At 44.9% G+C, this 15,983-nt stretch overlaps 1 protein-coding gene across 1 annotated transcript in view; it reads right to left on the reverse strand.

The window, feature by feature from the left end:
• Positions 1 to 1,725: 1,725 nt before the first annotated feature.
• The window catches only part of LOC138368469 (dynein beta chain, ciliary-like), a 33,763-nt gene continuing 19,505 nt past the window's right edge, over positions 1,726 to 15,983 (reverse strand). The window contains exons 2-4 of the mRNA XM_069330986.1: positions 3,787 to 3,935; positions 3,141 to 3,273; positions 1,726 to 1,779 (exon numbers count right to left, since the gene is read on the reverse strand). Coding sequence (XP_069187087.1) covers positions 1,726 to 1,779; positions 3,141 to 3,273; positions 3,787 to 3,935 — 336 coding nt within the window. The remainder of the gene's footprint in view (positions 1,780 to 3,140; positions 3,274 to 3,786; positions 3,936 to 15,983) is intronic.

Consider the following 15,983-nt stretch of genomic DNA (forward strand, 5'->3'; position numbering starts at 1 on the left):
TATCACCAAGGATGCCAATACGAGAATAAAAACGCATAAGGCGAACGATATCAAAAGTATCCGAATCACGAAGAATTCTATCGAGGGACAAGCAACCATGGGGGGCAGTCGGAAAACAAGACACACGCTAGTCCCGGAAGTCAGGACATTCATCAAGGATATGCACGACTGTAAGAGGGACAATGCAATATGAACAAGAAGGAGCAGGGCAGCACTCCATTAAGTGACCATGAGTTAAGTGAGTATGGCCAATACGCAACCTCACCAGAGCCGTTTCTCATCGCCGGTTACGGTGGTAGGAGGACGACCACAAGGACACACAACTCTTAATAGTATGCAGTTTGTTACCAGTAACAGAAGACCAACAAGCCTGCCAACGGGTAAAGATAGAGGAATGGATAACTGGGAATAAGGAATACCTTTACGAGAGATGGGATTAAGAAAGCAATCGTCAATTAATTTTAGAAAAACTTCTGCTTCATTATTCCCTGTTCTGTTAATTCAGTTTATTCCACTAAAATTAAAGTCACCCATGACTCAAATACAGTTTGACCTAGATGCTCTAGATATTTCATCCAATAGATGCTTTGCTTCCATTCTAAGTTTGGTGGCCTGATTACAACTCCTATTATAAGATTTTTAGATTTTTCGTTTAATTCTAGCCAGATAGTTTCTGTGTGTGTGTGGCTCAGTTTTGATACCCTCATTGATAGTACATTTCAAATTTTCTTTAACATATATATCTACTCCCCCTCCTAGTCTAATATATCTGTGTGAAATAGTTTATATCCTTATAAACAAATCCACACGGGTCGTGGCGAGGATTCGAACCTACGACCAGGAGCATCCCAGACACTGCCTTAATCGACTGAGCTATGACATGGTAAAAGATTTGAAACCGAAGTTCTTCTGAACTTACTTGATCCCGCAGCTTCTCCGAAACACAAACCAGGGTTTTACACAACTCCCCCCATGCACTCGAGCTGTGTCAATAGGCCATACTCCATCTTCGCCCTTACATCATTACACACAGAAATCACAATAACGTGATGCATCAAATGAACAAATCCACAAGGGCCGTGACGAGGATTCGAACCTGCATCCGGGAGCATCTCGGACGTTTGTTATTTATATCCATTTGATTGATATTCGGCTAATAGGTCTCCATTTTCTACATTCATCCATGTTTTGATAAGTCCAATAATATTTTTTTTTCTGCTCAGACAAGAGCATTTAAAACGTTTATTTTGTTTCCTAGACTCCTACTGTTCGTGTAATATACTTTAAGTGTATTGTTATTTTGAGGCCCTTCTCTTTCCCTGTTCATTTTGCCAATTTGTTTCTTCCCATAAACACATACTTTTATTACCTCCTTTTTCCGTATAAATTCCCATACCACTATCTACTAACAGTTTAAACCCAAACAAGCACCTTCAACCACAGGTTCCAACGAGTTGGCAATAGCAAAAACCCCAGCCCTAGATGATGAACCCCATCCCGAGCTTACATGTCATTTCTTCCATAGAACATCTATGGAAGAAATGGTATCACAAGTATCTATGAATGATAATGCATTTGATTTGCAATATTTGTCCAGACGGCAATTGACACCAAGTGTTCTCGACTACCATTCATTTCCAACTCCCTTTCTTGGAAGAATGTAACATATGATCGGGATTCCTCCCTTAATCCTAACTAATTATATGGCTGTCGTAAACATCTGTATTAGTTCCTCACTCCTAACTCGTCCAACACCATTTCCACCGGCACGTTCACGTCCTGTATTCGAATTGTACCTTGGTAAATACGTCACTCACGTACAACAAATTCAAATAATTCCTTAAACAACCTATACATCTTATAAATCCCGATCTAGGTCTAATTGTAAATCAAATTCTGATAAAAAATAATAATATTTTCGTCATAAAATCGACCTTCTTGTGTGAGAGAGAGAGAGAGAGAGAGAGAGAGAGAGAGAGAGAGAGAGAGAGAGAGAGAGAGAGGGAGAGGAAGGAGAGAGAGAGAGAGAGAGAGAGAGAGAGAGAGAGAGAGAGAGAGAGAGAGAGAGAGAGAGAGAGAGAGAGAGAGAGAGAGAGAGAGAGAGAGAGAGAGGGAGAGGAAGGAGAGAGAGAGAGAGAGAGAGAGAGAGAGAGAGAGAGAGAGAGAGAGAGAGAGAGAGAGAGAGAGAGAGAGAGAGAGAGAGAGAGAGAGAGAGAGAGAGAGAGAGAGAGAGAGGGGGAGAGGAAGGAGAGAGAGAAGGGGAGAGAGAGAGAGAGAGAGAGAGAGAGAGAGAGAGAGAGAGAGAGAGAGAGAGAGAGAGAGAGAGAGAGAGAGAGAGAGAGAGAGAGAGAGAGAGAAGGGGAGAGAGAGAGAGAGAGAGAGAGAGAGAGAGAGAGAGAGAGAGAGAGAGAGAGAGAGAGAGAGAGAGAGAGAGAGAGAGAGAGAGAGAGAGAGAGAGAGAGAGAGAGAGGGGAGAGAGAGAGAGAGAGGAGAGAGAGAGAGAGAGAGAGAGAGAGAGAGAGAGAGAGAGAGAGAGAGAGAGAGAGAGAGAGAGAGAGAGAGAGAGAGAGAGAGAGAGAGGAGAGAGAGAGAGAGAAGGGGAGAGAGAGAGAGAGAGAGAGAGAGAGAGAGAGAGAGAGAGAGAGAGAGAGAGAGAGAGAGAGAGAGAGAGAGAGAGAGAGAGAGAGATAAGGAGAGAGAGAGAGAGAGAGAGAGAGAGAGAGAGAGAGAGAGAGAGAGAGAGAGAGAGAGAGAGAGAGAGAGAGAGAGAGAGAGAGAGAGAGAGACTCTGACTGACTGACTGACAGAGAAACAGAGATTGCCATCGCCAGGTGTCCCTAACTAGTAAATACTAAAGCAATCAATTAATTGTAATCAAAGTATCTTCTGTTATGGCATACCACCATCTCTATCGTTTTATTAATTACTCCACATATTTATAAGAACCTATCAATACACACATCTCTATATTATTATCTCCCAGTTGCTGTCGTGTCCGTCATCGTAATAGAAACAAAAATTCTTTCGAAATTAATAGACTCTATGGAAGTATTAAAAATAAATCACTCATGTTAATGGAATCATTTGAAAGCTTACTTATATGCAATAAGAACGCTGTGTTTTTTTATTTTCTCTCTCACCTTGATAAAGATGACAGGTATCTGAGGATGGAGTTCCTTCAGGCGAGAGTCAATCAGGATGGAATTTTCAACGTCCCATGAAGCTCCCTCTAAGAAGAGCCCATGCACGTAGGCTCCCTCCCTGGGCGCCGACCTGCAGGGATGAGACATGTGTACACCTGCTCGTTGCTGAGCTCACAATAACTAAACAAGATGCAGTATATGAGAGGTAAAAGGAGTGCAGACCACAAAGTAACCAGAATTGTAGTGAGGTTAATTATGGTGAGAGTGGCCAGCCGCACCTTACAGCAACGGCCAGAGTGAATGTTCTCTAGGGCGGGGTGGCCAACTTTTCGTCAGACGAAAACCATATTTTACTAAGTGATGATTTCACAAGACCCGACACTGTATTATGCACAGTGTACACTCAATTATATCAAGAATAAACTTACAGATTGTTTCATTAATTGAATTGTTTAGAAGACAGCATTCAGTAGCATAAAAGGGAGCAGGTTCCTCACTCATTCTTTAGAGCGTCTGTTACACAATGTCGTTATGCTCATAATATATAACAAATACAAATAAATTAATACAGAACTTTAACAATCAATAAAATTTAAAGAAAACTAATTTTAAAGCGAAAATTAGAAAACCAGGTTAAACGTACGTGAAGTCTTCCTTGGTCTTCTTGGTGACGTCGCACTGGAGGCACATCTGGTCGAGGGGCATCTCGGACTTGCGCGCGGTGCTCTGCATGATGGCGGTCAGGAAGCTCTGGGGGTTGAAGAAGCCAGCCAGCCACACCGACGGCGGCACCTGCCACACCCACCACAGGGTAAGTTCTCTCTCCGCACTCCTCACCCATCATCATCTTGAGGTTATCTTGAGATGATTTCGGGGCTTTTTAGTGTCCCCGCGGCCCGGTCCTCGACCAGGCCTCCACCCCTAGGAAGCAGCCCGTGACAGCTGACTAACTCCCAGGTACCTATTTACTGCTAGGTAACAGGGGCATTCAGGGTGAAAGAAACTTTGCCCAATTGTTTCTGCCTCGTGCGGGAATCGAACCCGCGCCACAGAATTACGAGTCCTGCGCGCTATCCACCATGCTACAAGGCCCCCCCCCCATCATAGTCTTGTTTTCACACTATCCCCCGTGTTTACTCTACATTATCCCTTGTGTTTACTCAACATCATCCCTCGTGTTTAAGTCAACATATCCTTAGTGTTTACTCAACATTTCCTCGGATGTTTACCCAACATCACCCCTAGTGATTACTCAACATTATCTCTATTGTTTACTCAATATTACCCTAGGTGTTTACTCAACATTACCCCAGGTGTTTACTCAACATTACCACAGGTGTTTACTCAACATTACCCCAGGTGTTTACTCAACATTACCACAGGTGTTTTACTCAACATTACCCCAGGTGTTTACTGAACATTACCACAGGTGTTTACTCAACATTACCCCAGGTGTTTACTCAACATTACCACAGGTGTTTACTCAACATTACCCCAGGTGTTTACTCAACATTACCCCAGGTAATGTTGAGCAAATCTTTTAGTGTTTGGTTTGGTCAACATTATCCCTAATTTTTTACTCAACATTTCTCAAGATGTTTACTTAACATTATCCCTGGTGATTATGTGGCAATATCTCTGGTGTTTACTCAACATTATCCCTGGTTTTTACTCAATATTAACCAAGTTGTTTACTCAACAATACCCTAGGTGTTTACTCATCATTACCCAGGTGTTTGCTCAACATTACTACAGGTGTCTACACAACATTACCACAGGTGTCTACTCAACATTACTCCTGGGGTTTGCTCAACATTACCACAGGTGTTTACTCAGCATTATGTAACGGTTGATTCCCGATTGATTCAGCCAGTAACGGCTGATTGATTCCACAGGTGTTTACTCAACATTAACTCTGGCGTTTACTCAACATTATCTCTATTCAGATGATGAGTCACATTAAGGTGGCTTAAGAATGTTGACCAAACCACACACTAGAAGATGAAGAGATGACGACGTTTCGGTCCTTCCTGGACCATTATCAAGTTGATTGTGATAATGGTTCTCAATCAACTTGATTATGGTCCATGATGGACCAAAATGTCGTCTCTTCATCTTCTAGTGTGTGGTTTTGGTCAACATTATCCCTATTGTTTCCTCGACATTCCTCAAGAAGTTTACTCAACTTTATACTTGGTGATTATGCGAACTTATCCCTGATGATTTTGCGACATTATCCCTGGTGTTTACTTATCATTATCCCTGGTGTTTACTTATCATTATCCCTGGTGTTTACTTATCATTATCCCTGGTGTTTACTTATCATTATCCCTGGTGTTTACTCAACATTATTCTTTGTTTTTACTCAATATTTCTGTGAGGGGATGGAATTTTTCAGCTAAGCTTCTAGACTGTGGGAGTGCAAACCGTTGCTGTGCACCCTGATACAGTGCACAGTCGTGCACTCTTTTCTAGATTTCCGTACTTCTTCCACGAAACCTCTCTTGTTTGGTGTCTATGTGTAATCTAGCTCCAGACCATTCCACTGAGACTACAGGGGCCGCTGTAGCTACTCTGTGAGCAGAATTACAGACATAGGCATGTTTTACATGAAAATATGTACAGTGAGGAGCAGGCAGGATGTTTGCGGTCATAAGCCAACGGTTCCTAACTGGTGTCAAGCAATGACTTGTAAGTGCCGTGATGTCACGTGACCCAAGGGGAAGCCCTGGTTGGTAGAGGCATCTTAGGCCGAGCTGGCGCATTTCCCTGTGAATGGTCATGTCAAAGACAGAGGGGAAGAAGCGGGTTGAGTTTCCGCCGCGTCTCCTCAAGCATTCTGGACGTGGTGTTGTCAAGCTAACACGTGCAAGATATTGTGTGTGGCCGGCCACCCACGACAATCTCTGTCATCGTGGCGTCAACAGCCATCTTATTATCCGTCTGATACCCACGAGAATGAAGCAAAATCTGATTTGCACGAGTGTGGGATTAATTTGGGATTGATGAGATCAGTAAAGTAGAGTCGTGACCACGTGATCTCAAACAGGGGCAACGGGACTGTTCTGTGTGATCTGCATGTATTGTCAGCACTTGGGGTCATCCATTCTGATGACTAAGATACCTGATATGAGGTGGGATTGAGGAAGGTTTCTCAAGTGTTGAAGAAGCTTTCTGTGGTAATTTTAGTGAAATTACAGTCCACCTAGGAGGACATTGTCTCCCACCTCACCATGTCCCCATTTCCCACGACATCACACCCGGTACGAGTGCAGCCCGCTCGTGTGTGTATGTGTTCGAGCCATCCAAAATGAGTCTTGGTGTGAGGCTGCCAGCCTCCAGCGACTCGCTGTGCCGCCACCCTGTCGTCGCGTCACCGTGTTCACCATTCACCACCCCGTATTGAAACACCAAGTCATTCTCTGTTGTCTCCATACCCACGTGCAGGAAGTTTGGGTGAATCTTCAACTCTTCAGTACTATAGCTTCAGTGCATGAAAGGGAGTGGATGGAGAATGAGAGAAGACTGGTTAAGTGAGTACTCATATTTCTGTAGTGGTGATGATGTCTAAACTGATTCGTAGTCAGGGGTGTGGCTAGCGTTCTCATATTAAGTACTTAATTAAGTGAGAGGAATCTCTGTGTGAGATTGTACCTGTAAATGAACGACAATCAGAGTGTTCGGGGGTGGGAACGGCTGTCAGTTAGGTCGTCAGAGTGTGTATGAATTACACCTGGGAACAACTGAGAGTCTGAGCTAGGAGTATTGTGTATAAATTTGTGCAGTTTAATTATACCAGACTGTATCCAGTTTTTGCCTTGTATGTGTTTATCTCATTGCAGGTGTATCCAGTATCTGGCAGAGGTAAGAGGTCGGTAGTGACACCCTGTTCTGTAATTACTGTGTTAATTGACACATTACAGTGTCGGAATTATTGTTTGGGATCATTAATTCTATGTGTTTTGTGTGATTTTGGGCAGTGATAGTTATATACATATATATTTTATTAGTGAGCTGTGTAACCCATGTACCTGGGTACTGTGTTTGCTTGTCTTTGCGACAAGGACTTGGTGTAACCATTAATTGTTCATTGGAGATTCAGTGAGAGTTAATTAGGGGGTAATTAACGTCACCAAGGGAATTCACGTTATTGTGATGAGAGCTGTCGCGAGTGGCAGATTGAGTTAACGAGAGTGTTCAGTATTAATTTCCTGTCCGGTTGACAGTAATTAATTACTCAAGTTAATTTGGGGTAATTAACATCATCAAAACATCATCATCATTAACATCATTTCCGCGAGCGCTTTGTCATGGGTTCGTATCCTGCCGGGGAGGATTTACTGGGCGCAAATCCTTAACTGTAGCCTCTGTTTAACGCAACAGTAAAATGTGTACTTGGTTGTAACAACGATTCTTCGCGGCGGGGATCGTATTCCAGGGACCTGCCCGAAACGCTACGCGTACTAGTGGCTGTACAAGAATGTAACAACTCTTGTATATATCTCAAAAAAAAAAAAAAAGTTTCTACATAGTTTAAATTCATATGGTTGTTGAACGCTGTTTTTGCGGATAACAGTGATTGAGTTAATATCAGTCGTTCAAGTTGATTACCTGTCCTTGAGACAGGTAATTAATTACGCAAGTTAATTAGGGGTAATTAACGTCATTAAAAGTGAATTCACAGTGTTTTGACTAGCTGTCGTGGGCGACAGTATTGTGGTAACGTAAATCATTTTGGATTAATTATGTATGTTGCATGATAATTAGTCACTCAAGTTAATTAGGGTAATTAACATCAAATGAATTCATATAGTTTGATGCTATCGGTCGTGCGTGACAGTGAGTGACAATGCGTGACAGTGAGTGACAATGCGTGACAGTGAGTGACACTAACGTAGTGCATTCTGGATGTAATTATCTGTCCGTGGGACAGTAATTATTCACTCAAGTTAATTAGGGGTAATTAACATCATCAAGCAAATTTGACATAGACATGTTTGGAAAGCTGTCAAGAGTCACAGTATTGTTAACGTAAATTCGTTTTCGATTAATTAGCTGTCCGTTTATAGTAATTAATGTAATTACTCATGGAATGCTGGATGGGTCAAGTGATTGAGTAATTATGATTAGTGAGTTATTGTGTTGATTGTTTGACTGATCTGAGGGAGACTAGGTTGTAATTAACGTAAAATGCTTTGTTGCTAACTGACAACTGACAGTCAATTAACGTAATTAATCACTGAGATCAATTAGTGTAACTTTTATACTATTGTTTGATAGTCATCTTGAGAGACGAGTGATGGGGTAACTAATGGGGTTACCGGAGTTTGTCTCATGACCTGCCGTGCTTTGATTTCACTGTAATTTAATTGCAGAGTGCTGCAAGGGTTTTAATTACAATTTGCATCCTAAGTGAGCACGCTGATTGTTTGTGTCCTGGTTTGGGTCTCGGAGAGGCTGCAGGATCCAAGTAAATTAAGTAAAATTTCCGGTTGCAATTCTTATACCATGTCGTAGCTCAGTCGATTAAGGCAGCGTCTTGGATGCTCTCGGACTTAGGTTGGAATCCTCAAAACGGCTCGTGTGGATTTGTTCATTACCACTGGTGTCTACTCAACATAATCTCCGGAGTTTACCCAACATTACAAGAGGAGTTTACTCAACATTACCCCTGGTGCTTACTCAGAATTACCCAAGGTGTTTACTCAACATTACCCCTGGTGTTTACTCAACATTACCCCCAGGTGTTTACTCAACATTATCCCTGGTGTTTGCTCCACGTTACTACAGGTGTTTACTCAACATTATCTCAGGTGTTTACTCAACATTTCACTAGGTTTTTACTCACCATTACTCCAGATGTTTACTCAACATTATCCAAAGTGCTTACTCAACATTGCTTCAGGTGTTTACCAAACATAGTAAACCTTCACATAGATATCAGGAATACCAATTCCATCCTCTGACACCCTGAGACATAACGTAGACTGACGAATTGGATGATACCGGCCACACCACACATAACGATACACTAAACCCTCCAAAGCACGAGCCTTCCGCCAATCCAAGGGAAAACACTGTGCCACAAACCAGACCCGCGACAAAACCTTACAAGACACGACAATCGCCCGCTGATAAATAGTCAGGGCCCTTTGCGACAACATCCCTACAGCCACGCCCCCCCCCCCCCGCAAAACTGCCTCCCAATTAAACTCCAAAGATTGCCCATACGACCTGAACCACGTAATCCCCAGAACCCGAATGGACTGAACCACCGGAAACCACGATCCAGACCACACCAAACAAGAGGCCCAACCCCCTAACCCCAGAAGACAGCACTTCCCATGATTGACCAAAGCCCCTGTAGCAGACTCAAACTGAAGCACCAGATCCTGAACTGCAGTCACAGAACCCTCAGAAGCAACAAACAAGACTGTGTCGTCCGCGTAACCACAAATCTTGAGTGACAAGCCATTCAGCAAACACGGCAAAACAACTGAATGACAGGCACGCATCGCCCGAACAAAGGGCTCCTGAAACAGAATATAGAGAAGCATCGACAGAGGACACCCCTGTCGAACCGAAGGCCGAACAGCGAAGGGAGCACTAAGGAACCCATTGACACACACCCTTCTACTACAACCAGTGTACAACATCCGTATCTTGCCCACAAACTGGGGCGAGAAACCAAACCTTTCCAGGACCCGCAAAACAAACCCAATTGGCACTCTATCGAAAGCCTTGAACCAATCCAAGCTGATCATGGCTGCGGGAACACCATACTCCTCCACATAGAGGAGCAAATCCCAAAAGGGAATTGCACTGCACCAAGGACCTACCCGGAATGCCACAAAACTGACCCCAAGAAATTACCGACCCCACCACCGAGCGCAAACGTCCTGCCAACAACTTGGAAACAATCTTGTAGTCCACATTTATCAACGTAATAGGCCCCCAATTCGCAAAAAAAAACGTAAGTCCCCCGGCTTTGGAAGAAGCTGCACAAGACCATCATATTGCGAATCAGACAGAGACAAACTCCGAAGACAAAAATCGAACCACCTCCAAAAAATCGGCACCAGGCACATCCCAAAACTTGACATAGAACTCAATCAGAAACCCATCCGACCCCGGAACCTTACCACGACGAAAGGACTGTACAACCCCCCAAAGCTCCAAAGAGCTAACCTCCCGCCCAAGACCCACACAATCCATTTCCAACAACCCTGCTGTACAGTGTTGGAGGAAGGACCCCATCAACCCCTCATCCCCCGCAACCGTCCCATACAAAGACTCCAATTGTCAGACCACCCGTGTTCGACAAAACCGAACCATCCGGCCGATGAAGACCTGCCAACAGAACAGAGGCACGACCCACCCGGTCCCTTCAGTCCCTTCTCAGTAAAAACTGTGAGAGCTTCTCACCACAGAACTGTTCCTCCACCCCAGCCCGCATATGTACCCCCTCAGCCATCTCCTCCCGCAGCCCACAAATGAGATACTTACACACCGAGAACCTATCTAAACCCTGATTTAGCAACCCATACAGGCGAAATAACTGTGCCTGCAAGACCCGGAACAGACCAAACCTTCCCGCCGCCTCCCGCTTCGCCAGCACCCGAAAAAAGACCGACATTCCACCTTAGTCCACTCCCACCATTCCAGAACCGAGGGAAACGCCCCCTTCCGAGCGGCCAAGACAGCCCACCGGGCCTAGAACTGGGCACATACAACCGGGCAATTCAGCAACCCACAATTCAGCTTCCACCAGCCACGGCCAACCCGCACCTGGCTGCGAATCCCCACCTGCAACACCACCATGCAATGGTCCGAGAACCCCACGGGAACCGTCTGCAACGAAAAAACAGACCCCACCCCCAGTAGGCACAAAAAACCGATCAAGGCGAGAGCAAGCCCCACGCGAGACACAGGTGTACTCCAAAGGATCCTCTAGCAACACAGGTGCATCCCGAAACCCGCAACTCTTCAAGGTAGCAGCCAAAGCCGGCGAGATATTTACCAGACGAAGACTATTGTTATTCCGCGCCGACGTAATACAATTAAAATCTCCCCCAAAAATCATCTCCCTCGTATCGTGCTGCAAAAAAATGCAGTACGTCATGAGAAAAGAAAACCTCCCGGTCCTGCCTCTGCGCAGTCCCAGACGGCGCGTACACGTTCAAGAGAGAGACCTCAGACCCCAAAAAGAATACCCGAACCAACAGCACCCAACTACCCTCGTCCATCTCGGTGTAAAGCACGGAAATCGGGGCCCTCTTAGAAAGCAGGATCAACGTACCCCCACGCAAACCACGCGAAGGGTTTAACACCACCGTAAACCCCTCAGTCAACACATGTAACAACCCCACCTGCTGCACATTGTGCTCCTGCACAAAAGTCACATCCACCCTCCAATGTTGTGCTGACTGCACATAATATGTTATGCTGACAAGACATAGGTTTTGTTGACTGGCCTTTATGTGTTGTGCGGAATGAACATTATATGATGTGCTGACTAGACATTATATAGTTTGTTGACTGGACTTATATGTTATCTTGACTGGACATAATGTTGTGCTGATTCGTCATTAGCTTTTGTGCCGACTGGGTATTATAAGTGGTTCTGTCTGGAAACTAAAATGATTTACTGACTGGACATTATATATTGTTCTGACTGGACATTATGTGTTGTGATGACTGGACATTATGTGTTGTGCTGATTGAACATTATGTGTTGTGCTGACGGGATATTATATACAATATGGTGACTGGACATTATATGTTGTGCTAACTGTATATTATGTGTTGTGCTGGGAGTTGCTCCTGAGCTACCGTGCAGTGAGGACGTGTCGCCTGCTCGCTCCGGTAGTTTGAGGTGGTTGCCGTTTTCGCCAGCAGGGGGTGTGGGTGTCTCTACCCTCCCTGCTGTTCCTGGTGGTGTGGACGTGGCGCTTTTACGATGGGCGGCCCTCTTCCCCCTGTCGTGAGGGTAAACTCCATTGGATTGGAGTTTACTGGCCGTGCTGGATACCCGCTGGTGGACGTGGTATTGAGTGCCATGCTTCGTGTCCCGGTTGGGGACGTATATGGCATTGAGCTGGTAACTGCTCACCGTGTTGTTGTCAAGTTTGTGGGTGAGGCGGTGTACCGTGCTTTCTTACGGAGGTACGAGGGACGTACTTTGCAGCTACAGGACGGCACCGGGTCTGTGACAATTTCAGACCGTAGTGGTGCTGTGACGTATGTCAGTGTTCATGGCGCCCCCATGGAGTTTCCTGAGACTCTCCTCCGGCGATTCTTCCAGAGGTACGACTCCGTCGTCAGTGTGCGGATGAACTCACTGTCGTCTGGCACATATTCGGGTGTGAAGACCAACATTCGGACCCTCGGGATGCGACTGATGTCGGACATACCGTGCTCTGTCCGGCTGTTGGGGTACTACATGCGTGTGTTTTATGCCCGGCAACCCCGTACTTGCTTCCGGTGTGGCTTGTTGGGGCATCAGGCTGCCGGGTGTACTGCTGTTCCGGTCGCTCCTGTGAACTTGTTCCGTGAGGAGGATTTCCCGCCGCTCCCTCAGGAGGAGGACTCCGGGGGTGAGAAGGTGAGCGTCCCGTTCGCTGCTGCGGCTCCCCCAATGTCACCCGACGTTCCCCCGGTTGTTGCAGACCATCCTCCGGGTGTTGCGGTGCCGTCGGATGTTCCTCCTGACCATGTCTCTGGCCCTGCTGTTCCCGTGGACCTTCCTGGTGATCCCTGTGGTGCGTCGCCGTCGGCTTCCTCGTCTTCGACTGTGGACCCTGGCCCTGCGTCCTACCCTCGGGTTCCTCCTGTGCTGGGTGCTGGGGTGGCTGCGGTGCCTCCTGCTGTGTGTGGTCCGGTTCCCCCTGTGGTAGAGGCTGCTGCCGTTCTGCGACGGGCGTCGGTTCGCCCGGTTCGTGAGGCCCGTGGTTCTGGGTCCGCCTCCGGCTGTGAGGATGTGCGGCTAGTGCCCAAGCGGTCCAGGCGTTCTTCTACTGCTTGGGCTGATGCGGAGAACTTCGACGCAGGTGGAGCTTCGGGAGATGATGTGGCGCCTCCCGGTGCTTCGCGCTCTACGTCGCTGGTGGTGGCTGACGTCCATGTGTCTGCTGTTGACGATGTTTGTACCTATGATTTACCTCCTGTTCTTTCTCCTGCAGAAGGTTCTCCGCAGTGGGGGGTGGTCGCTCCTCCTGACGTCGATGGTGAGAGTTCTGGTGCGCGCCGAGGCATCAAGCTGGTACTGAAGAAGGATGCCAAGCGTGGGGGGTCCCGGCAGGAACAACGTCCGGTGGTTGACACGGAGCGCTGTGGGGCGGCCGTGGAGGCTCCCAGTGCACTGCCCACTGCCCGGCCTCGTGGGAAGGTGCCTCTCCCTCTCGTCTTGGCCTCCGGCGTGGTGCATAATGCTCAGCATCCTTTGCGGTTTGACATTGTTGACCGCGTGCATCCTGTTCCGTGGTGCCCTTCTTCCATCTGGGTACAGTGGGCTCGGTGTTTTGTTGTGGGTGTGCCGGAGTTGATGCCTGATCCTCGTACTGTTAATACTGTGCCTTTTCCGGATGACGTCATGTTACTGTTGGAGGCGTATTGTGTTCGGTTCCCGGCGGCGGAGTGGCCGGATAAGTATGAACAATTTGAGTAGTCTGTGTGCTGGCTGTGACCTGTGGTTTGTTTGCAATGTATTGTACCTATTGTGCGCCCTTCAGGCCGGTGTTGTGTTTTTCATGACTGTTGTTTTGTTGTATTTATTGTATTTCCGTTACCCTTCTGTCCAGTATTGTTGTTTCTTTTTCCTGTGTTTCATTGTGTTAATTTTCATTGTTGTGATTTTGTTGTTGGCCCTTCAGGCCGGTATTTAGTGTATTTGTGTTACTTTGTGTTAATTTGCTTTGTGCTTTTGTATTTTTTTGTTGTCTGATTGTTTGTTATTGGTTTCTTATTTTATTATATTTATTGTATTGTATTTATTCGCATGTTCGCATGTAAAAATAAAAAAAAAAAAAAAAAATGTGTTGTGCTGACTGGACATTATATGTTGTGCTAACTGTATATTATGTGTTGTGCTGACTGGACATTATATGTTGTGCTAACGGTATATTATGTGTTGTGCTGACTGGACATTATATGTTGTGCTAACTGTATATTATGTGTTGTGCTGACTGGACATTATATGTTGTGCTAACTGTATATTATGTGTTGTGCTGACTGGACATTATATGTTGTGCTAACTAGATATTATATGTTTTGCTGACTAGACATTATATAGTTTGCTGATTGGACTTAAATGTTTTCTTGACTGGACATAATATATTGTGCTGATTGGTCATTAGCTTGTGTGCATTCTGGGTATTATAGGTTGTTCTGACTGGACACTAAAATGTTTTACTAATTGGACATTATATATTGTGCTGACTGGACATTATGTGTTGTGATGACTGTACATTATGTGTTGTGATGACTGGACATAATATTTTTTTTGACTGGATATTATGTGTTGTGCAGACTGGGCATTATATGATGTGCTGACCGGACATTATGAGTTTGCTATCTGGACATTATGAGTTGTGCTGACTGGACTTTATATATTGTCTTGACTGGACATTATATGTTGTCCCGACTGGACATTATATGTTATGTTGGCTAGACTTTGTGTTGTGCTGACTGGACATTATGTGTTGTGCTGACTGGACATTATGTGTTGTGATGACTGAACATTATATTTTGTGCTGACTTGACAATATATGTGGTGCTGACTGGAAATTATGTGTTGTGCTGACTAGACATTATGTGTTGTGATGACTGTATATTATGTGTTGTGGTGACTGGACATTATGTGTTGTGATGACTGTACATTATGTGTTGTGGTGACTGGGCATTATGTGTTGTGGTGACTGGACATTATGTGTTGTGATGACTGTATATTATGTGTTGTGGTGACTGAACATTATATGTTCCACTGACAGGACATTAAATTTTGTGCTGATTAGACATTATATGTTGTGCTGACTGGACATAATATATTGTACTGACTGGACATTATGTGTTGTCTTGACTGGGCATTTAATGTTGGGCTGATGTAACATTATACGTTGTGCTAACTGGTCATATAATGTTGTGCTGACTGAATATTGTATGTTGTGCTGACTGGAATTTATATGATGTACTGACTGAACATTAAGTGTGTACTGATTAGAAAATACATGTTGTGCTGACTGGATTTAATGTGTTTTGCTGACTGGACATTATGTTTTTTTCTGAGTGGACAATATATGTTGTGCTGACTGAACGTTATAGGTTGTGCTGAGTGGACGATATAGGATGTGTTGACTGGAAATTATATTTTATGCTGACTGGAAATTATATTTTATGCTGACTGGATATTATATTTTGTGCTGACTGGTCAATATATGTTTAGGTGACTGGATATTATGTGTTTTGCTTAAGTTACATTACATGTTGTTCTGATTGTTCCTTATATGTTGTGCTGATTGGACATTATATGTTTTGCTTACAGGACATTATATATTGTGCTGACTAGACATTACATGTTGCGCTAAATGGCCATTGTGTGTTATGCTAATTGATCATAGTGTGTTGTTCTGACGGAACATTATGTGTTGTGTTGACTGGGCATTATATGTTGTGCTGACTGGATAATATATTTTATGCTGACTGGACATTTTGTGTTGTGCTGACTGGACATTATGTGTTTTGCTGACTGGATATTATATACGATATGGTGACTGGACATTATATGTTGTGCTGACTGCACATAATATGCTGTGCTGACAGGACATTATAGGTTTTGTTGACTGG

This window comes from Procambarus clarkii, chromosome 25, assembly GCF_040958095.1.
Source record: "Procambarus clarkii isolate CNS0578487 chromosome 25, FALCON_Pclarkii_2.0, whole genome shotgun sequence".
NCBI lineage: Eukaryota > Metazoa > Arthropoda > Malacostraca > Decapoda > Cambaridae > Procambarus > Procambarus clarkii.